Source organism: Paramisgurnus dabryanus, chromosome 5 (genome assembly GCF_030506205.2).
Source record: "Paramisgurnus dabryanus chromosome 5, PD_genome_1.1, whole genome shotgun sequence".
Lineage (NCBI taxonomy): Eukaryota > Metazoa > Chordata > Actinopteri > Cypriniformes > Cobitidae > Paramisgurnus > Paramisgurnus dabryanus.
The window spans coordinates 27292570-27317608 of NC_133341.1; the positions used below are offsets into that span (position 1 = coordinate 27292570).

The 25039-nt window shown below is 36.8% G+C and overlaps 3 protein-coding genes across 9 annotated transcripts in view; 1 reads left to right on the forward strand and 2 right to left on the reverse strand.

Annotated features, from left to right (window-relative positions):
* Window positions 1-7997, reverse strand: part of myo1ha (myosin IHa) — a 32510-nt gene extending 24513 nt beyond the window's left edge. The window contains exons 1-2 of the mRNA XM_073814812.1: window positions 7989-7997; window positions 7342-7473 (exon numbers count right to left, since the gene is read on the reverse strand). Coding sequence (XP_073670913.1) covers window positions 7342-7473; window positions 7989-7997 — 141 coding nt within the window. The remainder of the gene's footprint in view (window positions 1-7341; window positions 7474-7988) is intronic.
* foxn4 (forkhead box N4) lies at window positions 7348-14333 on the forward strand. Its single transcript, XM_065250773.2, has 8 exons — window positions 7348-7489; window positions 8925-9016; window positions 9133-9225; window positions 10072-10193; window positions 10275-10371; window positions 10453-10660; window positions 10753-11127; window positions 12877-14333. The coding sequence occupies exons 2-8, from the start codon at window positions 8939-8941 to the stop codon at window positions 13125-13127; spliced, it is 1224 nt and encodes a 407-aa protein (XP_065106845.2). The 5' UTR covers window positions 7348-7489; window positions 8925-8938; the 3' UTR covers window positions 13128-14333.
* Window positions 14334-14468: 135 nt separating this feature from the next.
* The window catches only part of acacb (acetyl-CoA carboxylase beta), a 47452-nt gene continuing 36881 nt past the window's right edge, over window positions 14469-25039 (reverse strand). For all 7 annotated transcript variants that reach the window (XM_065250765.2, XM_065250766.2, XM_065250768.2 and 4 more), the window contains 12 exons: window positions 23846-23956; window positions 23559-23702; window positions 22755-22875; window positions 21956-22052; window positions 21760-21856; window positions 21285-21420; window positions 20747-20924; window positions 20538-20650; window positions 20259-20413; window positions 19940-20110; window positions 16536-16672; window positions 14469-16419 (listed from right to left, as the gene is read on the reverse strand). In XM_065250765.2, coding sequence (XP_065106837.2) covers window positions 16293-16419; window positions 16536-16672; window positions 19940-20110; window positions 20259-20413; window positions 20538-20650; window positions 20747-20924; window positions 21285-21420; window positions 21760-21856; window positions 21956-22052; window positions 22755-22875; window positions 23559-23702; window positions 23846-23956 — 1587 coding nt within the window. In that variant the 3' untranslated portion in view covers window positions 14469-16292. The remainder of the gene's footprint in view (window positions 16420-16535; window positions 16673-19939; window positions 20111-20258; window positions 20414-20537; window positions 20651-20746; window positions 20925-21284; window positions 21421-21759; window positions 21857-21955; window positions 22053-22754; window positions 22876-23558; window positions 23703-23845; window positions 23957-25039) is intronic.

Below are 25039 nucleotides of genomic sequence, written 5' to 3' on the forward strand. Positions count from 1 at the left end.
TTGACATCTGAGTAAGACCATGTCAAAGATTGAAATTAAACTTCAAAAGATTATGAGACTTCATCCTGGATTTCACAGACAGGGACATGGGTAACAACTTTCCTAAAGAGTATCTAGGGTGTTTTTTATTTAGAAACCTGTCAGAGACCACCCCTAAAATACTTTATATCAGATGTTGCCTGAGGCATCTTCAAACGAAGGGGTAACCATTATGACATGAGCCAAGTAGGACGACACAAGTCATTTTTGGAGGTGTTGAATAAATAGTGGAAAGAAGAAAGCTTTCATTCACTCCCCCAGTAAGAGTTTAGACCGGCCCTGACCTGCTGATATGACAAAAGACCAGTGTCAAAAGGTGACCTGATTGGTGACCTCAGAGACGTGGTGTTTGAACTGGAACTTTGAAGGTCAAATCAGAAACAGAAGAATGGGAGGTGACCACTTATACAGAGGGTTAAATCAATTTATTTGATTGTTACAATTCACTTGAGTGTAACAACTTTTTTTGTAGGGCAAGGCACACTATTGGACTTATTTATTAATAGAAATGCAATGTATAACACATTTATGCATTTGGCAGGTGTTTTTATCCAAAGTGACCTACAGTGCTTAGATTTATTTATCAATGCAGCATGAAGTTAAAATAACTTGGTTTTGCAAGTCAATTCAACCTACTATTTTAAGTTTTGACCTGTGATAAGTTGACATAACAAAAAATATATATATAATATATATTTAAAAGTGTAGTATTTATTACACGGCTCATTGGAAGGCTTGATTCTGATTGGCCAGGCACGATATATTCAAGGTTTCTTATTACTAAATAACAACCGCTCGAAACAATACACGGTAACCCGAATGCTGCAAATCATTTTGACAGGTACAGTTTAATATATCACCAAAACGAAATATAAATATGTATTTTAATAACATATATGACATTATATTTACAAATTATTCAACCAAATAGCGTGTTTGTGACATCGGAATGTCTTGTCTTATCTTAAAATCTACAATAAACGGGTTTTCCTCGCAGAAGGTTAATAAAATATTTTAAATCAATATTTATTGTTCCTTACATTACTTATGGTTATGATGTTAATAGCCATGTAATAAGCGGGAGAATGTAGGCAGCCTGTTACATGTAATACTATAATAAATCCCTTCAATGTGACCCTCTGCTTATTTCTGCAATAACAACCGGCTGCCTACATATATTATTTCATAAGTCCCTAGGATTCGAACACTTTGAACCCACAACCTTTGTGCTGCTAATGCAATGCTCTACCAGCTAAGCAACAGAAACACAAACAAATACACCGAAACCAGAATTTTGTAGCATTTTGGCCATAAAACTGTGGAAAATAATAAGTTTATAATTTAAAGGATCTATTCATTTAGTTATGTGCAAAACAACAGTTGCGATTTTCTGGTGAACTGTCCTACCTATTAAAGACAGATCTTTAAAAGACGCTTTATGCATCTCTGGTCTAGCCCAGTGTCATCCTAGGTTCAGTCTGGGTGACAGGCGTCAAAAAGGTCACTCAAAGGGTCTCTCATTAGTCTAACAGAATAAACCAATAAAGGCAAAGAGAGAAAAATAATGACCTACCCACTACAAGTGATTGGGTTAAAACTATTTCAAAACAATTCAAAATGAAGTCTGAACTAGCATTGTGACATCTGTGTACCAATTATCTAGCCCTATTTGTCGAAACACAATCCCTTAAACTGGGAAGTTACAGTTAAATGAAAGATGACACTTTTGAATAACAATATGAGGAGGGGGCTTTAGAGATGGGACTTTAACATTTACCTTACATTGAGTGAGTTCTTTGAGCGATTTTCAGTTGAAATACTAATATAAGAGAAAAAATATTTAAGTGGTGTGGCAATTTTTTTAAGTATATACTGCATTTATGTAGTCTCTCAATGCATATGAGATAGCAAAGATTGCATGTAGGCTATAATAATATGAGAATGACAAAATATTTTTTAAAGTAGCTTTTGCTGAAATATGTCCCTGCAGTAGTAAGTAGATCTGGGTCTAGTGCAGAGTCAGTGGCTGTGGGTGGTACCCATGGGCTTTAGGACCCAGTGTGCCTCTCATAGGAGCGTCTTTTTGTCCGTTGCAAGTGCGCATTGATTGTGACCATTGTGACTTTGCGATTTACCATCTGTAGTGTCCCATGTGGTTCAAGTCAATTAACGTCACTGCCCAGCACAGTTTACATTAGGTTTAAAACCTTTGCCATTTCAAAACAGTTTTCTGAAGTTACCTCAAAAGTTGTAAATTATTAAAGAACTAGAGTTACCTTTTTGTTATACAGCCTATAATAATAATAATAATAATCGTATCCTTGTTAAATAAACAAAAAGAGCGATACGAGTAAAAAAATACTTATTATTTTTTTTCATTTGTTGCCATTCTATATAATGGCAGAGTTTAATAACCAACCCGAGTAGCAACATGTAAACTTATTACTGTAAACATTTCTAAAAAGCACTTTATGTTCTTTTTACATAATTATGTTGTCTTTAACATTCATTGTTACTGGCTAGTCTTTTATAATGGCTGGCAGCCTGTAGCAATGTCTTGTCACCTCGAGCGCGCCACTCAGCGCGTTTTTCCCGCCGCACTGAATCCAAACGACGCGGCTTGAAAGGCGGTTTAATCACAAGCAGTACACTACACTACAGCACACATTAGGGCAGAATATCAGACAGAACCGGCACGAAGATAGATAAAAGCGTACAAAAATAATGGGCCTGGATGATATCGACAGGTGAAAAACAATATCAGGAACTGTTATGTTATTATATGTTGCCAGTGGATACAAGAGGACGTGGAAATGCAGGTCTCAGTGTTTTCTCCGTGTCTGCTTTAACCATTCAAAGGATTTTATGAGCTTGAAAATATGCATTCGTCAGAAAACTAAGGAGTTTTAATCAAGTAAGCTTTTGTTGTTCATTGTGGAGATGAAATAGTCACATTTACTGTGATTTAAACGACCTGGTCTGGTGCACCTGTGGACTAACCTGTGGACTTTAATGTGCTACGTATGAAAACAGCAGAGGGGTAACACGAAACCTTTGAAACGACTTCATTCTGATTAAAGTTAAAGACAACTAGTAACTTCCAGCACATCGAGATGCTCTGACAGATAGTCTGCGTGATTTTACTGGCAACAGCTGTCAGAGCGCGAGACCCCCTCCCATCTCACTGCTCGCGCTGCGAGTGCACAGTGCGCATGACAGACGGGAACGAGCCGTACCGGAGAGGGAAATTTAAAAACGTTTTTTTCTTTCGGGAGAACAAGAGCCCGAACAAACAGTAGACATTTTTTCTTCGTCTCATAATAACCCAGGATTATCAGCACCGCAACTTCAGCACAAACAGGTAAAAAGAAGTTTATGTCAGTCTAGCTGTTTATTTTATATTTTAGAAATAGATAAAGAGGCTGCGCACCTGTGACTGACGTTATAACGTCTGAACATCGACGTCAAGTATTGCATGATGTAGAGATTGAACAATTATGTTTTTTTTTCGGGTAACTACAAAAGTTTTATCGATATTTGTGACTATAATGCATGTAACATTTTCTGATAATTATACAATATTATGAAATCTTAGTGATATTGAAATATTGATGCGCGTTGACAGGTAACGGTGAGCGATGACGTGCGAAGATCTCATAAAGCAAACAGCACCTGCACTCTGAATAGTAATTTAATTTACTTTTTTCGATATATATATATATATATATATATATATATATATATATATATATATATAAATTGTATGTATATATATATATATAAATTGTATGTATATATATATATATAATAGATAAATATATTTAAAAAAATTGTCAATACACTGACATCATGTGATAGACATTTAAAGTTAACGATTTTTGTTTTTGTTTTTCTTAAAAATGTGTAAGACGTGGCATTTTATCTTTGAAATAATTTTGTTGCTACTGTTATTTTAAGGGATAGTTTACCCAAAAATGAAAATTCTGTCATCATTTATTCATTCTCATGTTGTTACAAACCTGTATATTTTTTTGTTTTGAAGAACACAAAAGAAGATATTTTGAGGAATGTTTATAACCAAACCAATCAGAGGCCCCATTGACTTCCATAATAGTATAAAAGAATACTATGGAAGTCAATGAGGCCTCTGATCAGTTTGTTTACAAACATTTCTCAAAAATGCTTCCTTTGTTTTCATCAGAACAAAGACATTTATACAGGTTTGTAACAACATGAGAGTCAGTCAATGATGACAGAATTGTCATTTCTGGGTGAACTATCCCTTTAAGTTGTGTTTCAGTATTAAGTTATAATCTTATACTTATATCTTCTGCTTTGGATGGCTTAGATTAATTTTGTCTGCCAAAAGATGATAGAAAGTGAAATTACAACCAGGATGTCTGGAAATCATGAAAACCCTGGACAAAGTCACCACACCTCTGCACAAGAATACAGGTAGGGGCTTCCCATTGCTTATGAACGCTGTTTTTGAAGCAAATTAGAGAATAAAAAGATAATTTCAGGAAGAAGGGGGTGCTGGTGACCTTAATAAAACCCCCACCTTCCCTGTTCTGTTAAATAAAGGTGTGTTTTGAGAGGCAAGGAAATTGGGGTTTGCGAAAACAGAAAAGAGCGAGAGAATACATCATCTTTTCTCTGAATGGATCTGTCAGAAAGCATCAGGTCTGTTTACACGCCCGCTGTCGGCACACGGAGGGATTGAGGACCTTGGTGGGGGCCCCCACAGGTCACCAAGGAGAAGTGGCTCCCAATTAGAATGTAAACGAGGGTGACTTGAGCTGTGATAAACCGTGACTGTGTGTTCCCGCCTCCCCCTTTCTGTGGGACACGTAATGGTTTGCATCAATGAGCAAATAAAATCATTTTTTCTTCCACTTGTATAACTGCACCCTAATGACCGTAAAAAAATGGTACAATACACAGTTGGGTTTACAATTAGACTTCAGAAATGCTAATAAGTACAAGGATGTACCCCCCTCTCTTGATGATCCTAAGTTTGAGTTTATGTGGCATGTTATGAATTCTTTACAAAATGTACCCCCCCCTATTCTCCCAATTATAAAAGCATCTTTAAATCATTATTATAATGAACACTATTGTTGTCCTCGCTTTACAGTAGTTTTCCTTTTGTCAATAGGCCATAAGTAAATCTCAGAACTGCAATGAAAGACCAAGTTATCTCAAACTAAGCCAGAATTTTCCTGTTCCTCCTCCCATACGTATGTTTATGTTACAAAGTTAATGTAAATATAAACTATATGTTTTCTGTAAAGCACTTTTTAAAAGATCCTATTTAAAAAAAAGTTTTACTTATGTTAATGTTACAGTCAGATTCTGAAATTACAGTGCAGCTATTTCCTAGCAACAAAACAAGTAAATGCCCTTGGCAACATTAGTTAGCTATTGTGCCAAAAATCAGTTTTAGGACATCTGTTGGACATCTCAGGACATGTATGAAGGATTTTCATGTTGTTCCAAACCTGTATAAATTTCACGAAAACATAAAGATGTTTTGAAAAATGTTAATAACCAAACAGATCTGGGGCACCATTCACTTCCATTGTATTATTTTCCTACCATGAAAGTCAATAGTGCCCCAGATCTGCTTGGTTACAAACATTCTTCAAAATATCTTCCTTTGTATTCAGCAAAACAAAGAATGTAAATAATTAATGATGTAAATGATGGCAAAATTAAAACATTTCTGTGGCAATTACTAGAAAAGTAAGTGTTAGCAAGGATAACATTTTAATAGAAATTTGCAATAATCATAGCTAAAAGGTCTATTAGTGATATAAGAATAGAAAATGACAATGAAAAAAGAAAATATATGTTTTTATGTTTTAAAATTGGATTACCATTTATACTTACCATTTTAAATACACCAGATAATGACTAAAGAAACAAACGTAAGTGTGAGTTTATAATATAGAGGCCGTTCGAAAATTCAACCAACAGGTTTAATCCTAAAGGAACACACAAATTGAAGAATTCAAAATACTTTGTTTAAGTTATTGGCAAATACATACATGAAAAACGAAAGGCTATGTGTACAGATATGTGTTATGATCTGTTAAAAGTGTCTTTTATTGAACACAAAACAGAAAAGGACAAATAACAAAAAGCTAAAACTCAAATTGTTATACAGTTATGCTCTTTGTTCACATTAGCAAGTTTCCTCTTTCATGTCTTTGTATTGTTGAAGGGTGTTAGGAAGATATTTCAAAGTAAATGGTCATGACGGTACAGTGCGGTCAAGTTTACTGTCTAAGGTTTCATATTAGGGAGGATGTGTTTGTGTGTGTAGGGTAATTATTCAGAAGCTCTGAACCAAAGCAACCAGGGGTGCTCAAGGCCACGTCCCTAAGTTCTTCCTTCAATGCTATAATTTATTCAGGTGGCAGACTGTGTGTGCGATGTGGCCTGACCTCCAACTCCTTTAACTACCCCCTCCCATCTACCCCTCTAGGTACTGTCTGATGCCTCCAGGCGGGGGGGAGGGGGCAAAAGGGGACAAGGGTTGGGTGGAAAGGGACAGGGAAACAGATGGCATCCTATTTTTCTCTGTTGTGTGAGGCCTGTCATTCCAGTAGATTAATGCAAGGGGTTGGTTAAAAAAAAAAACGGTAAAGACAATCAAGTAAGGGTCTGGGGGGAAACAATAGAGCCACGTGCCGCTCTGCGGATTTGTCGTTTGGGACACAATAGGTGATCATTTTTCAATAGGGCTGCACCAACTGTTGCAGGCAACGTGTGCCACATACCCATGTTTCAAATGATCTCATGCGTTGTTTACATACGATTCAGCCAATGACAGCGAAGAAGGCAATGGTCACCTGACCACTATTGGAGGTTTAATGGAGAGGGGGTTACTGAAGTGTCCAGACACACAAAATAACTGAAAAGTGAGGGTTGTCATAGCGACCCCAATTATTGGACTGAATAGTGAGTGTGTAGGGAAGTCTGGAGAGAATTCAAGGGGGTTCACTTGATGCTTAGTCCGAATGAAGAAATGGGCGAGTAAATAACACTGGTTTAGATCTTTGAGGGTGACATTTTTCTTTTTAATCAGAAGATTTTGAAAGAAGACTAATTTCTTTGAAAAGAGAAAAAAGATTTGCTGCATGTGGGTGAAAAATACTTTTAAAGAGTTTTTTTTTAAGTAATGGCCATTGGAGACATTTAAGAAAACAAAGTGTAGTAAAATCATGTCATTTGTTCATGTATTTGAGCTGTGCTTAAGTACGCTGTACTGTTTTTTTCAGACTCCTGACTACTGACCTGTCGCAGCTGAAGGACGATCTCCCTGGTGATCTTCAGTCCCTGTCCTGGCTCACCTCTGTGGATGTACCCCGACTCCAGCAGATCCAGGGCAGACGGCCTGAATTCAACAGCTCTGCACAGAGCAGCCTGCTGGACCAACAATCAGGTCAGAAGCTTTATATACAATGTGATAAAGAATACAAGCAGTGTTTATTTACACAAAGTGAGACATTTTGTATCATTGAAATGAATTGCGAAGGAAGTTCCTAAATTGACTTTAGTTCTGATTGGCTGGTTATGTGTTGGGGGACTTTTATTGACAGTAAATCATATCAAAAATGAGCCAAGTTTAAGTCAAAATTATCACAATTACATGCTTTTATTTACATATTTATATCCTTCAGCATATATGCAATTTGTATCTGACTCTGAAAAATTTAACAAGGATTTTTATATTAGACTATTGCAAGATGGGGACCCAGTTTTATGATATTTTCTTAAATACATTAATTTATCATAAATTCTTTGTAATCCAACCTCAGAAAAATATAGCTGGGTGATTCTCACAAAATCCAGATTTAGAAGGTGTCTAGCATCAGAATTTTTAAAAAGCCCTTGAAACCAAAGCCATTTTTTTTTCACATAAGATTAAGGTCTAAACTTACTATATCCATTATTTTTAGAGAATTTAAAAAATATTTCCTATAAAATTGTTTAAATTTTTTTGATTATCATTATCAAAAATGATAATTACCGCAACATGATATTACATTAAATATATGCATTAACAAACTCATGTTTCGGTAATGATAACTAAAAAGTTGTCTAGGTACTATGACAAACAAAATTTCTACTTTTATCTGGAGAGAAAAAATAAGAACTGCTTACCTGGTAGCCATCTTGAGTGTCACAGTCAATTATGTCCCTTCCAACAATTTTTTTATATGTTATTTCCTTGAGGGCTCAAACAATGATTGAAAATGAGTCTTGGACACATTTATATTTCTTATTATTGTCTCTACATTTACCAATGATCACCAAACACCACATGTTTCTTTACTGTAAATGTTTAGTGTAACATGCACTGAAGCTTTTTATTTTTTAGATTTTTTAATTATAATTATTTGTCAAAAGAACCCAAATCCATTCATGGACACGTTCCAGTAATGAAAACTATCCCCTTAAATGTGGAAAAAACAACAAAATTGGTTTGTATTATGTCATTTGAAATCATTTGCAAAATAGTAAATGAAGAGATGTTTGTCTTATTTTGATAGCATTTACTTTTATATGAAAATGTTTCATGACACCTCATAAATCTAATTTCGCGAGAATCAGCTATGAACCAACAGCACTAGATTGTATAACTTAATAAATTAATTAAAGAATTTTTAGATGTTTTTTCCCAGCAAAACCAATTAAATTTCTATTTAAAACTACCCCAATTAAGTTTTGAAAAAAATTACGCTCCGAGTGTAAAATATGCTTTTGTCAGCGGTTTTATATCATAAGTTTTCTTTGGGGGGGGGGGGGTCATGCTACCCAGTGATCCACTGGTTTAAAGCAACTACTGAATTCTCACAATTTACTAAAACTTTCAGCTCAGTTAAACAGCATGACAGTAGCAGTAGGAGCAGGACCTGCAATTCATCTGCAGACTGAAATGCAGCACAGCCCTTTGGCCATCAACAGCGTGAGTGACATTTTCAATCTCTAACATTACTAAATAAGTCCAGATCGTGTGTGCTACCAGTTATTGCCAACGCTGGATATTTGCAGTGGCTAAAGAAAATGCTTTGGTTTATGCAGATGCCCCAGTTTTCCCCTGGGTTTCCATGTGCTGCCTCAGTGTACCAGACCGCCCCTCAACAAGTGCTCACCTACACTCAGGCAAACCAACAGGTTGGTTCCATATTTATGATGACTTGTAAATAGCCTACTAGGGATCAGAGCCAGTTCTAGATATTTGGAAATTTATTTTGGAGGACCTTCGCACCTATCTAATTTTCAGAATAATGTGAGAAAGTGTCATCAAGTGTTTTTCCTACCCTGTAAGAAATCATTTAAGCACTAAAGTTATCAAACATGCTTTCTCCATTATTTTCCTTTTTTATCAAGTTAAAAAATTGATTATATTCATATAATTATATTATTATATATTATTTATTATATTTACGCAAAACCACGTGTTAAACATTTTAAGGCATGTCAAATTTGTTGTTGTAGATGCAGTAATTTATTTAAAAACGCACAATTTTTCAGATAACACAGGATAAGAGTTTTGGTTTCTCCAAAGAGTCAAATTAAAAAGACAACACTACATTGCAAAAACCCTAACAAACTATAAACACCTCCTAGACATTATTTCAGTAAAGGAGCATCTTTATATTGTTTTATTTTAACTGTATGAACAGGATTTCCCCTCTTACTGAACCAATATTATACCGTTAACCATTATAGACTATAGATATATTCATATTATGTATTTCATTACCTTATATATACACCTTAAATATCCATACAAATCAGCTGCTACTGGAAGTTAAACAGACAAACTACTAAGCTGAATAATTACATTTTCATGATTTGAAAACTGAAATAAAGCATAGATGACTTTACTTTAGGTACTTTAATAACTCCATATTTGTATGCTGTTCAACTTTCAAAACAAACTTTTAAATGTTATAAGGATATTAAGGAGCTGATGTACTGTATAAAAAAGTTTCACTTATGTGTCATGTTCCTCAGTGTTCTCCCGGTGGACTTTACAGCAGCTATAACAGCCAGGGTTTGTACCCTCAAGCTCGTATGAATGCTCATAACCAAGACCTGCAGCCCAAGACTTTCCCCAAACCCATCTACTCCTACAGGTGACTTTAGATCTATGCAGGATGATTGTTAGATGATTCATAAATTAAAACAAGATTTAATTTGATACGATTCATTCTCAGCTGTCTGATTGCCATGGCTTTGAAGAACAGCAAAACAGGCAGCCTTCCTGTTAGTGAGATCTATAGCTTTATGAAAGAGCACTTCCCTTATTTTAAGGTAAGGCATTTTAGCAAGTTTGATGTACCTTGACACCCATAAAATGTTAGTTACAGTTCGTTGTATTACTGCGGTCCTCAGACAGCACCTGACGGATGGAAGAACTCGGTACGTCACAACCTGTCCTTAAATAAGTGCTTCGAGAAAGTGGAGAACAAGATGAGCGGCTCCTCCAGAAAGGGTTGCCTGTGGGCACTCAACCCAGCCAAGATTGACAAAATGGAGGAGGAGATGCAGAAATGGAAACGCAAAGATCTCCCAGCAATCCGTCGCAGCATGGCCAATCCAGGTGTGAAATTATTCCTGACTATATATGTATTAAGCTCTGTAACTCAACATTATATATAAATTGCATGCCATGCTGCCTCTTTTTTTCATCAGATGAACTAGACAAACTCATAACAGACAGACCAGAGAGCTGCAGACAGAAATCTGTCGATACCGGCATGACTCGCTTGCCCAGCTGCCCACCGGGGCAAACTCTTCAGCTGCAGCCCCAGCCGATGGTCACTCTGTCACTGCAGTGCCTTCCCATGCACCAACACCTTCACATGCAGTTTCAGAATCAGTCCCGTCTGGCTCCAGCATCCCCGGCCCCCGCTCAGACCCCTCCTCTCCACACGGTCCATGACCTAATGAACAGTTCTCTGCCCCAGCAACTTGCCAAACAGCCCAGTGACTTCTACACCATTCAAACAGACGCTAATTCAGAGGTGGATGCACTGGACCCAAGTATTATGGACTTCTCCTGGCAAGGTTGGTGTAAACAGAACCGACTTTACATTAAGTAAGGAATAATTGACGATGGGCCGTTGAATTAAAGAACCTTTACAGCCCACGTGATCAAATAGCCTCCGTGCGCATGTTGGCAACGGAATTAGTGCTGTTACCCATTGGTTCTAATGTGTTAGCAAGTTTATCAAAACGGGTTTCCCAGCATCAAAACATCTGGTTGTTGCATTTGGTTGCACTAATATAATATACTAATATACGTATATATGTATCTGGCCACTTTATATTTGGCCATCTTATATCACTCCACTAGAGTACACGGATGTGGTACCACTTCCGTTGCCAATATGCGCGCGCTTACATTGCCACGTCACCAATGTGTACAAATGTGTACAATGTGTCACCAGCGTGTACAAACAGTAAAAGGGTCTAATAGAACTGCCGTTACACATCGGGTTTCCGTTATTTTTAATAATTAATTTTATTAATAATAATATATATATATATATATATATATATATATATATATATATATATATATATATATATATATATAATAACTCAACGACCCGAAGTCAATAATTCCGCTTATACGGTTACCACACCTGAAGACATCGATTACATGATATATTTAAAGGGATTCGTCCGGTTCTTGTACTTAAATCTCATACTTACGTCTCATCCAACGGCTCTTTTGCTTGTTCCAAAACGGCACTTTAACGCTGGTAGTGGAGGCTTGATCCGTTGATAGCATTCTAATGCAGTTATTAATGAAGTTATTAGAAAGAAAGCGAGAGCGACAAAGACACAGTACGGAGAGAAAGAAAGAGAGAGAGAGAGAGAAAGCGCGAGCGAGAGAGAGGCTACCTATGTGCGTCTCTAAACAGCGCTGTTATTGCCTCGGAAAATCGTCTGTCACGTTGATTTTGTTAGTCAGTTATTACAGTTAACTATGCGAAGTGATATGGAGCTGCAATGCGGTCAAGAGAGCTGCCTGGAACTACGTTCGCCGTGCGTTTCCCAGAAAATAATTGCACACCTCAGAACGTTCATCAGCCAATCAGATTCAAGCATTTAACGGATCATTTTACTTTGCTTTTAAACTACCTTTGTTTAAGAAATGTTTATTTAGATCATTATAACCCATACACCAGACGACTCCGGCCGGAACCACTGACTTTGGCGCATTTTTACCAATGCATTTTGTCTAAAAACACTCCTTACCTATGATAAAATGCCGCATGATCTCACTGAAAGTCGTACGCAAAATTTTATTAATTTATTCATGTCCATGGCACAAAAGTAAGGTTTTTTTCGTGCCTTGAGCACAAATGGTTTTTTTTTTCGTGACACTCGCACGAATTTCTATAAATAGTTTTTCGTGTCCGTGGCATGACTTTCTTTTTCGTGTCATTTTATGTATTGTTTTCTCATTTTTTCCCCATATTTAAATTATTCTCGCCTGGGGTTAGATTTGGGGTTTGAGTTAGGATGTGCTTTTATGTATTGGTTTCTACATGTTTTTCTTCCGCTTTTAAAACTATTCTCGCCTGGAGTTAGGGTTAGAGTTCAGGTTAGATGTGCCATGGACACAAATAAATTAATCAAATTTTGCGTGACTATGACTTTCCGTGAGATCAGCCTGATAAAATCACAGTAATGTGAGGCCACAGATTTTTTTTTTTGCTTTATCTATTACCTGTTATTAAAATATTGAATGGCACCAGATGTTTTTTCCCATGTCTTAAATATCATGTCTTCTGTTGTTTGTAGGAAACCTGTGGGATGATATGAAGGACGATAGTTTTAACTTGGAGGCATTTGGTACACTCAGTAACTCCCCCCTTCGCCTGTCCGACTGTGACCTGGACACAGGCAATGGCACACCTGTGTCCAATGCAGGAGGACTACCGTACCCAGACCTGCAGGTGACGGGCCTCTATTCTTCATACTCCACTGTAGAAGCCCTTTCTAACCAGTACATGAACACACAAGGAGGAACAAAGCCGATTGTTTTGCTTTAATCGTACCCACAACATATCAACTGAGCCAAGCTTTACTCATCAGGATCACAAAGTTTTGCTTCAGGCTTTTTAAACTTATTTTGTGTGGTGACTCTCTGTCAAAAAAACTCAAATTTCTTTCAAGACAGACAAAACGTGAATTGTGCAACCAATTCTGAAACAATGTTTGTATACATGATGCAAAAAAGTGACTGAATCATTTCAGAGTGTTGTACTGGCATCACGGTCAAACTTCATCATCATCATAATCAGTAATTAATGTGTTGCTTTCTTCATAAATCTAATGCAATGGGAGTTAACCACAACACTAAAAACATTAAAATATGGGAAATCATGATTCTGCTGTACCATAAAAGAAATTCGTTTTCTACTGATGTTGTCCATTTAACTGTTAGCCATGAAATTGTAGTTGTGTGTCTTTTGTTGTACTGTGATAGACACTGGATCCGCCCTTTAATTTTTGTGTTTATTTATATTTATAAAAAGAGCTGAAATGGTGACATGAATCATTGTTTATTGTACATATCTAAATATTTGAAATGACCAAGCAATAAAATCTCACAATATTGGACAAGAAATGCGATTCATTCAGCACAAATAAAATGTTTATATCAGCATTAATAAATGTCTTTATCTGCATGTGTTTCTATGATTCAATGTGTAGAGCTGGGTTCGGTCCCAGGAACACACATACTGATCAAATGTATTGCTTGAATGCACTTGCAAGTTGCTTTGAATGAAAGCGTCTGCCAAATGCTTGAATGTAAAATGTTGTATTAGATCAGTAAAAAAATCACAAAATGTATTTATTGGTTGGTCCAAATATGAATCAACACATGTACTTTTAACAGTGGCTGCCGGTGACTTCTTTTTTCGAGGGCACTCGATGTGAAGTTCGTCACAACATGTATGTAGCCCGTCATGTGTGTGGTTCGTAATTTCAAAATATGTGTTCTGCGAGTCGACTGATCCCATGTGCATCACGTGTCTTGTCAAAATAAGTGTCTGCTGCAGATGCGTCTAAAGGGTTTATTATTAAAGATACGCTCGCGTTTGCCAGATACTAGCATAATCTCATGAGTAATCAAAATTCATTGTTAAGGGATTTTGTGAACGTGAGCGTCTCTTTTATCATAAGCGGTTTTAATGCATGTGCAGCAGGCACTTATTTTGACAAGACACGTGATGCATATGGTTCACATGACACAACAAACACATATTTTGAAAACATGAGCAACACTCCGAACACTTATTTTGAATTTGAGCCCATCGGATGAGCAGTCACGAGCCGCCACTGGCTTTTAACAAAGATTATGAATTAGAAAAATTACTAAATCTCCATTTATAGAAAAACTATTTATTTATGCATAATCATGGATTTCATTTACATACATCCTGATACAGCCAACAAAAACAGGCACTGAGCTTAGTTTCTGGTCTCATAACAACACACAAAAACTATTAAAAGGCACAAAATCTGATAAAAAATTATTTAATCAGAAAAAACTTGTACAGTCCAGCCCCGGGGGTTAAATTATATTTATCCACTTACCGAAACAGCACATGCGATTGCATTCATACGAACAGAAGTGTAATGCTTAACAAATATTACTTGTATTACATATTATGTGCTTGTAGCAGCTAGGAGGCTGCTCAGGTTGCAGCAACAGTACAATTTGTCCAGTTAAAAGTTGTTCTATCACTGAAATAATTTTAGAGACATTATATAAAGGTTAAAAAACAACATAGTGTTGCTTTAAAAAGTGTATCATTTTTTTTCATTAGTGTATACTGGTAAAAATAAAAGGTATTGATAAAAGCAGGGGTTTTCTGCTGAGTTGGGCTATTTTAAAGGTCACGTTCCTCCTGATCCCATTTTTTAAACCCTAGTTAGTGTGTAATGTAGCATAAATAATACCTGTAAAATGCTAAAGGTCAAAGTTCATTGCAAGCCGATGTATATACTTTAACAGAATTCGCCTTTCAAAGCCTAAAGCAAACGGCCGGTTTGGACTACAGCCCTCTACTTCCTGCTTTAATGATGTCACTAGAACAGTTTTTGACTAAACTCCGCCCACAGGAATACATCAGTCCTAGCTAAGCTAACGGCTCTGCTAAGCTGCTATCGAATCACAACACACTAAACAAACTACACAATCAGAACTCGTTACGCATTTCTGAAGGAGGGACTTCATAGAACAAAGAAGACATCAGCCTGTTTTGAGGACAGTGAAAACAGTATACTGATAAGTAAATTGTGTGTGATACCGCGTTTTTTTTTACATTGAAACATGAACACATATTATATTGCACACTTTAAACACAATCAAAGCTTCAAAAACACAGAAAGAACGGGACCTTTAATACTGTTGCCACAGGCTGTTTGACATGTCCGCGGGTTGAAGCATCCCCAATAATGATATTTAGCCATGAGAATGCGAATTTTAGCATATAAACTCTTCAAAAAAAAATGCAGATTTTAATGCATGATTTTTACCGGAGGACCCCCCTCGAAACACAACTGGAGAGGTTTTGCTGGGAAACCCTGGCCATCATAAATGAAAATAAGCCTTTTTGTAAAGGCACAGTGATTTTATTCAGCTACAATACTGTGACTATACTCTAAAAATAGTGATTTCATCATTTATTTGTTTTGCATAATTATTACATATATTCCTGAGGAAGTACCACGTAGTGTTTATGTGCACTCCAACTTGGCGACTGCTTCACTAAAAATCAGTCTCTTTGGTTTGTTGTACATTCATCTGTCGGCTATTACCATAAAAATGCCACAAAAATCACCACGTACATACAGCTTTTGGCAGTGAGCATACTAAAGTGTGTAGGATACAGTATAGGCCTACTATAGTGCTAGCATAAGATACCATATGTTTATCCTAAAGTTGCCACAACCAGCAGCTGTGTGCTATGATAAGTTAAGTGGAGTAAATGAACCCTGGACACTTGAAATCATGTGTATAAGGCGATTGCCTAATGCCCTGATACAAGAACAGTCCAAAACTGTCCATATTATACAGTATCTATCTTGTGCTTTTTACTTCATTTTCAGCATATTACAATATTTAAAAAAATGCTAAACACCATGTTGTTTCCTTTGTATAGTGGAAAGCTAAACAGTACTAGTGATGATGAGTAAAGATAAGATCAGCTGGTAGTGGAGTTGTCCATGGTGGCCAGCAGGTGGCAGATTTTGGCTCTTTGTGAAGGAGTGATGTTCTGGGCCATGTGGATGATGCAGTCCATAGACACCTCTGGGTTGGCCTGAACTAAGCTAAACATATGCAATAATGATGTTTATAAAGATGTCTGCTTACTTATCACAAATCTGCTTAGATTATTATTAGACATGCTTATATGGATATGCTATGTATGGCTCTTGGAAAATACCTGCGGATGTTTTTGAGAGCGTAGTCCCTCTTCAAGTACTTGATGTTCTCCCTAATGACAGAATGTGTCCCGTCCTGCTGCGAAAGATGTTTCTCCAGCCACTCTATAACAACTTTGTTATTGTCCCACAGGTATGCCTTAAAAACAACATTAGACAACAATTATCAACATGACATACAGATGTATACATAATCTGACAGCCATAATAAATAAGATTTCCATTATTGTGTGGTTTGTTAGGATAGGACAATATTTGGCCGAGATAAAACTATTTGAAAATCTGAGTGGCAAAAAAAATTACAATATTGAGAAAATCGTCTTTAAAGGAATAGTCTACTCATTTTCAATATTAAAATATGTTATTACCTTAACTAAGAAGAGTTGATACATCCATCTATCATCTGTGTGCGTGCACGTAAGCGCTGGAGCGCTGCGACACTTTGATAGCATTTAGCTTAGCCCCATTCATTCAATGGTACCGCTCAGAGATAAAGTTAGAAGTGACCAAACACATCAACATTTTTCCTATTTAAGACGAGTAGTTATACGAGCAAGTTTGGTGGTACAAAATAAAACGTAGCGCTTTTCAAAGCGGATTTAAAAGAGGAACTTTATTGTATGGCATAATAGCACTTTTGGGAGTACTTCAACTCGCCTGAAAAATCCGCTCCCCTTCTCCCTCTCATAATGGGAGAAGGAGAGTGTTACTGCGCCGAGTTGAAGTACTCCCAAAAGTGCTATTACGCCATACAATATAGTTCCTCTTTTAAATCCGCTTAGAAAAGCGCTACGTTTTATTTTGTACCACCAAACTTGCTCGTATAACTACTCGTCTTAAATAGGAAAAACGTTGATGTGTTTGGTCACTTTTAACTTTATCTCTGATTGGTACCATTGAATGAATGGGGCTAAGCTAAATGCTATCGAAGTGTCGCAGCGCGCTCCAGCGCTTACATGCACGCACACAGATGATAGATGGATGTATCAACTCTTCTTAGTTAAGGTAATAACATATTTTAATATTGAAAATGAGTAGACTATTCCTTTAAAGTTGTCCAAATGAAGTCATTAGCAACACATATTACTAATGATTAATAGATTTTTTATATATATATTTATGGTAAGAAATTGGGGTTGTAAGAAAAATCGATACTTGACGTGAGTATCTGATATTTTGTTTGGCAATGTATCGATTCTTAAAAAAAAAAGCAATATCGATATTATTTTATACAAATCATAAAAGATTCAATGGCTGTTGTTTCATTTGGAGTTTACATCCCGACCACTAGATGGCATTTTTCTTATCCCTAAGCTACTTACAGGAAGTACTACACACTGCAAAAAATGACTTTCTTACTTTTGTATTTTTGTCTTAATTTCAGTAAATATCGAAAAATTCTTAAATCAAGATTATTTTCTTGATTAATAAAATGACCTAACAAAATAAGTCTAGTTTTTAGACAAAAATTATAAAATTTAAGCCAATTTGTTATTAATTTTTTTTCTTGAATTAAGGGTTTAAAGTGCACATATTTCATTGCTAAAAAACAACGTTATTTTGTGTATTTTGTATAATACAATGTGTTTGCATGGTTTATGGTAAAAAACCACATTATTTTCCAGTACATACAGTACATTTTTTTAGCTCCAGATTTCACTCTCTTCCTGAAATGCACAGATTTGAAAAGCTCTGTGTCCCTGATTGGCCAGCTAATCTGTATGTTGTGATTGGCCCTGAATACCTCTGACGTCAGCCGGAAATGTGACGCTCCTTACCATGTCTGAAAGATTCGCTCACAATACAATGCCAACAGGAGTTAACTTGCAGGCTGTGAGTCCGAAGCGGGAGGAATTATGATAATGTCGCTCTTGTTTACATCACCAATCCCAGGAAAACTGTTGCCTACACTCTGTGTGTTTGGTGTATGCCAAGAAAAGAGATTTATGTGGGAGACGATAACTCGCGTCATCATTTACTTACCTTTTGCATATTGTTAAGATGTACTAATACACACTTACACCCCAAAGAAAATGTAAAAACGTGAATCGGACAATAGGTGCTCTTTAAGAAAAAAGTTAACTTATTTCAAGATATTTCTTACCTCATTGGCAGATTCTTTTGGCTTGTTATAAACACAAATGCACTTAAATTTGATATTTATTGTCTGAAAACTAGACTTATTTTCTAGTTGCTCATCAAGAAAATACATCTTGATTTAAGAATTTGTAGATATTTGTACGAGAAACAAGACAAAAATACTAGATGAGAAAGCCATTTCTTTTTGCAATGTACAGGCGCCCGCCACCAATGTTTTGCTTTGCATATGGTGGTGTGTTCTCAATGACTGTTTTCCTAAAATATATGCTATTAAAATATCCCAAATATACCGCCCCAGGCTGCAATATCGTAATGTAACGAAACAAGGTCATGCACCGTAATATGTATCGTATCGCGAGATTCTTGCCACATCCCTAGTAGGACATTTAACAAAATAAAGGATACTGGGGCGTAGTTTAGCATATGTCATCCGTGACCTCTTGAAGTGATGATGATGTATTGCGTGAGGTGGCGCTGAAGAAATATTGCAGAAAAAAAATGCAGTTTTAAACCACAACTTCTCTTCTATCTCCAGTCCTGTGATGCGCCAGCGCCACCTCACGCAATACGTCATCACGTCAAGAGGTCACGGATGACGTATGCGAAACTACGCACCAGTGTTCAAAAGTGTGGAGAAAGAGGACTGTTCCGACGTTGTTTGTGTGTCGAATGATACTAATTAATGTCTTTGTGTCAGTTTATTGTTTAAAATGGTCCGCAAATCTGCGTTTTATATATGTAACACGTGACCTTTCCACGTCATTACGCAATTATGGGAGGTCGCTTGCGCGTCACAGGACCAGAGATACACGAGAAGTCATGGTTTAAAAGTGCATTTTTTTTTTTCTTGTCAAAAATTGACTATCGTTTGGCTAGATAAGACCCTTATGCCTCATTTGGGATCGTTTCAAGACCTTTGAAACTGCAATTTTAAACTGCATTAAAACTGTTAAGTGTTTTCCATTTAAATGAGAAAAATCCTGGAATGTTTTCCTCAAAAAACATAATTTTCATTTTGACTGAACAAAGAAAGACATCAACATTTTGGATGACATGGTGGTAATATTTTTTTTTAAAGAAAAAAGACTAATTATTTATTATCCTACAGATTTTTGGGTCCATATTGTTGGTATTTTCTACAAATATACCTGTGCTACGTATGCTAAAGTGTGTCTGTTTCCAACTACACTGAATGGTTTACACACTGTGTCTCTTTATTCTAGAGTCTGATGGTTGATCTTATGGTTAAACCTGGAAACTAGTTTTCGGACTATGTGTGTGGGTGTGAACAAAAGGATCTTCTTACTTTAACAGTCCCTTCTTTTTCCACAAACCACCGGCGCAGCATTGACCGGATGTGTCCGTTGCTCAGTTCTTTATTGGCCTGCATGATCTCCCCCTTTACCACCTCCTCCAATAATAGTCGCCGCAGACGCCAGTAAAAGAACGACCGTGCATTCTTCCAGTTTACAATGTCCTGCAAACATATACAGTAGTTAAATGACCATGAGAAAACTGCTTTGTTTCTAGCATGAGATTCACACAGTACTGAGAAAGTTCAGCACTCAGTGTATAAAGGGGTTACATTGTGCAGAGCAAAATTATTTTGACTTTTTTGTTTATACCATGATGACGCCCTTTTCCTGCATTCTCCCAGGCGTGTCATGGAGGTCCACGAATTGCACTGCCACCTGATGGTAGATGGGAAGGAGGAACTCCTCTCTTGCTTTCAGTTTGACCTCCAAATCTTTACGCTCTTGGACCGGCAACTCCGGCTTGCCTTTATCGAGTATAACAATTTTCAAGTGTAAGAATTTCTTAAAAAATATATAATTTAACTTCTTCACTTAACCCTTTAAAGTTCTTGAATACAATTTTTGTTTAAGCAAGATTACACAATGTACCAAGCTGCTCAGATAGGTGGGAATACACAGCATCGATCCTTCGCATGGTCTTTAGCAGATCTTTCTTCCTGAACTTTATCTCCACAGTTCCCTCTGCCTCCAGAACACCTCCTCTAAAGAATAAAAGAGAAGATGAACAGATCAAATAAAACAAGTGATGATGAGGCCAGAGAAACAGAAGCGAACAGCATCTGTGTTGCCGTGTGCACCTGCTCTCTCGATCTGCATAGAGCTCCATATGTTGAAGGTTGATGGTGGGGTCGATCACGACCCACGATCCTCCTCTCAGCTCAGCATGAGGAGGAATGTAGACCAGCACAGGTTGGCCAAACTCTCGCAGGGCATCCACGATATAAGCACCGAACTTTAGTACCTGATCGTACATGTCTGACATAAAGAGAAGACACTCATTAAACAACCTTAAAGAAGTTATAGATCAAAATTGACAATGGACCACAAAACCAATAGTAAGGGTCTTTTTTTTTGTCTGACATAAAGAGAAGACACTCATTAAACAACCTTAAAGAAGTTATAGATCAAAATTGACAATGGACCACAAAACCAATAGTAAGGGTCTTTTTTTTTTAATTGAGATGTATACATCATCCGAAAGCTAAATAAATAAGCTTTCAATTAATGTAGGGTTAGGATAGGAGAATATTTGGCAGAGATACAACAATTTGGAACTTGAGAGTGCAAAAAAAGAATCGAAATATTGGGAAAATCACATTTCAAATGCTAACATACCTTTCATTCCTCCAGAGAAGCCTCTCCAGTTAGCAAACACCATAAGTGGAAGTTTCTCCCTGTTGAAATCCTGAATAGCCTGAGCAGTTTTATACGCAGAGTCTGGAAACCACACCTGACCAGCCTGCTGCACAAGCTGAAAGAAAAATATGATTTTAAAAAGTCGTTGTTTAATGAACCGTGATTTGCAACTCTCTTATTCTAGAGAAATTCTGGTTGGCCTGTGACATGCAAAATGCAAGTCGTCAGTATGTTTGATCAATATCTATACATGAGAAAAAACTATAATGTGTAATAATAATATGTTTTGAACATATGTTAAAATATGGTGGCATGCATTTCTGTGGATGAAACTGATTAAAACACGAGGTATAAACGTGAATGTGTCTCTCTCATCCACTTATGATCCGATCGATCGAAACAAATCTTAATACCAGGTGTAAACAGCCTCTCATGACTAGTTGTCATAGCTTACCCTGGCCTCTGAATCTAAGTTGGCTGGATCTGCGGGAATCGCAACTTCAACGGTGCGGGTCTCCACAGCGATAACCCCAAGAGGAATCCCACCAAGCCTTTGGGAAATTGCAGTGGACAGTATTCACAACCAGTTACTTCAAATCTATTGATGTGATAAGCCAAAATATCTTCAATGTGTTAATCAGTTAACTCACCTGGCTCGCCCCACGACCACAGTCTGAGCCCAGGTGGCCATCACTTCCATAAAAGTACCGTTGTCAAAAAATCCACTCTGCCATGCTCCCTTCACAGCTACAATATAAAGACAAATTCATAAACAAGGTGTAGAAGGTTGAGCTTTCATTACTTGTGATGTCAGAAGGGGATAATACCGCCCCTTAATTTGCACTATCCAACCACGGCACTGCCATTTAGGGCAGAGATCAGCTCATTTACATTTAAAAGGACACACCCAAAAATGGCACACCTACAAAGTGGCAATTTTAACATGCTATAACAAATTTTCTATATGATATTTTGAGCTAGAACTTTACATACATATTCTGTGGATTATTTGACATGTTAAAAAAGTCACATTCTGAAATGTCCCATATAACAAATTTATTAAAGCACCTGTGTATTTGTCTCAAAGACCATTTAACCTCGTGAAGTGCTTTCATACCAAAATTTGAGTCGGTAGACTCAGCACATTAAACTTTCTTAGAAGGGCATCTGAATAAAAAATTATCAAATAAAGTGCTTTACTATTTTATGCTTTTCTTATAAAATATAATTTGAAAACTTATTGATAAAAACAAAAATTTATATTTTAGCATTAGAAACACTATTGTGATTAAGGTCTTAGTCTTACACATACTACAGGATTAACCATAATATAAAAAAGGTGATATCCAGTCCTATTAGTTTAGGGCAGCTAAAGCACAAACCTTACATTGGGTGATGGTCTTAATAATGTGTAAAGAAATGTATGTAACAGAATAACTTGTTTCTTACTGGGATGGGGTCGACCACAGAGCAGCCAGCGGGGGTCATAAGGTGCTTTGGTGGGAAGAAAATCAATCTCTCTGTCCACTGGATCAGTCGGAGGCATGATTGGGACAGAACTTTGATTGTTCTGAAAGAAAAACGCAAATATCAGTGCAGTCTTTAGGTTAATTGGTCTAAAAACATATATTATGACAGATATTTGTCACACTTACATCTACATTAGATTTATCCAAAGCGACTTTATCCTAACTACACATGATGTGACACGTCACAATTCTATTTTAAAAACAATTTCTATTTCTGTGACGTCCTACACAGAGATCTCATTCAATGAAAGTTCTGCGCATTATGAATATTAATCATCAAACATGGACGACATTTAAAACCAGAAATATATAACAGATCCCTCAAGGAAAGCCATAGAAATGTGTCTCTGTTTGTGCTCCTACTAAAAAGGGGAACACATACAGAGAAAATTTTTCGTTTTGTGATTGATTATGCAATGCTATGCCCCTTTTTCGTGCTCAATTATGGACAGACAAAGTGCCTATTGCTACAATCATATAGCATAGCATCTGGTTATGACATTGCTGTACATTCAAGCTATACAAATTTTTATCAGTACGTTTTTCCTGGAAATCAAACCCATGGCCTTTGCAATGATTAAACAATGTTTTACAAATTGAGCTACAGGAACACTTTTGGTGTGAACACTTTAGCATATTGTTGCTGCAAAGAGGCCTGTAAATTATGGTCAGAAAATATCAGAATCAGATAAAAGGCACGTTTAAGAAACTAATAATAGCCAACCTTTGGCATATAAGATAGCCACTGTAGGATTGTGAGCACCCCTTCAAAATCATCTGGCACAGTGGTGTGTGTCACTCCATTATTGTGCATGATCTGTACTCCTCCAAGCTGGTTATTAGAAGTGTAAACCTCACGACCCAACACCTGCAAAACAAAATAAATAAATTCAAATAACTCAAGACCTGACTCGTTGAATTAACATAGATTTATGTATCCTCAAAAAAAGATGAAGTTTGTGTGAGGTATAACTGAAGGTGTAAAATGGAAAACAGGTTGTAATTCCACACCTTGTTTAGCGCTCCTGCCCCGGTCAGGATGATGTGGGAATTTTCCACTTGAATCACTCTCTGTCCAAGACGCAACAAATACGCCCCGATTCCTATGGCACGACATGTCACCTAGAAGAACAGCAACAGTATAAACTCAATTATCCAAACCATATACATTTATGCTTTTATTCAAAGTGACTTACAGTAAAAAGTTGATGAAAATCTATCATGTGACACTACAAATATTTCCTAACTATTTTTTGCACCATTTTTAAAGGATAATTCCGGTATTTAACACTTTGAGTCTCTGAGTTTCTGGTTTGTTCTGGATGAACTACAGTGGTGGACACTGACATTTTGACAATGGGTCGTGTCTTTTTGACTCGTTTAGAAGCGTCTCTTGACTGCTTCAGAATGGAAGTCAAGGGCCATGCACTAACATGTCATTAAAACAACACTTAAAACAAATATATTGGCGCAATGTATGATTTCAATCCGTGTTATTTGCTATAGTGGAACTATTTTTTCAGATACCTCACAACTTCGTATATACTTCTGCTCTATATTTGAGTCTGAAGCGTTAGCACACTCCCGACCACTTGATGGCGACAACCACTTTGCCGTACAAGGACGCTGAACGGAACTCGGTGTCTAGCGTATAGACAGTCACAATCGAGCTCAACTTCAAACCTAAAGCTGGTCACTGAGCCATCAAATATGGGAAAAATTTCCTTCTGAGAGAAACCGAGCGAAAAAAACTACAACCACATGTAAACAGACCCCTTTTCCGTTTCCGGCGGCGGAGTGATATATCAGCGAGCAATGAGTCTTACAAGAGAAGTCAATGGAATTTTACAAAATACCAAATAAAACACGACAGAAACTGTATTTCGCTACACAACTTGTTTTTAATCATCAACGAACACCACGAACCACTTGGTGAGTAGCACAGTTTTGAAAATGAACGTTAAGTGTTGTTTTAATGACATGTTTGTGCATGGTCATTGACTTTTGAACATTCTGAAGCAGTCAAGAGACGCTTCTAAACGAGTCAAAAACTCAAGACACGACCCATTGTCAAAATGTCAGTGTCCATCACTGTAGTTCATCCAAAACAAACCAGAGATGAGACTTAAAGTGTTAAATACCGGAATTATCTTTTAAGGTATTGAGTTTTTTATGCGTTTTTTGGCAACATTTAAATTTTTTTAT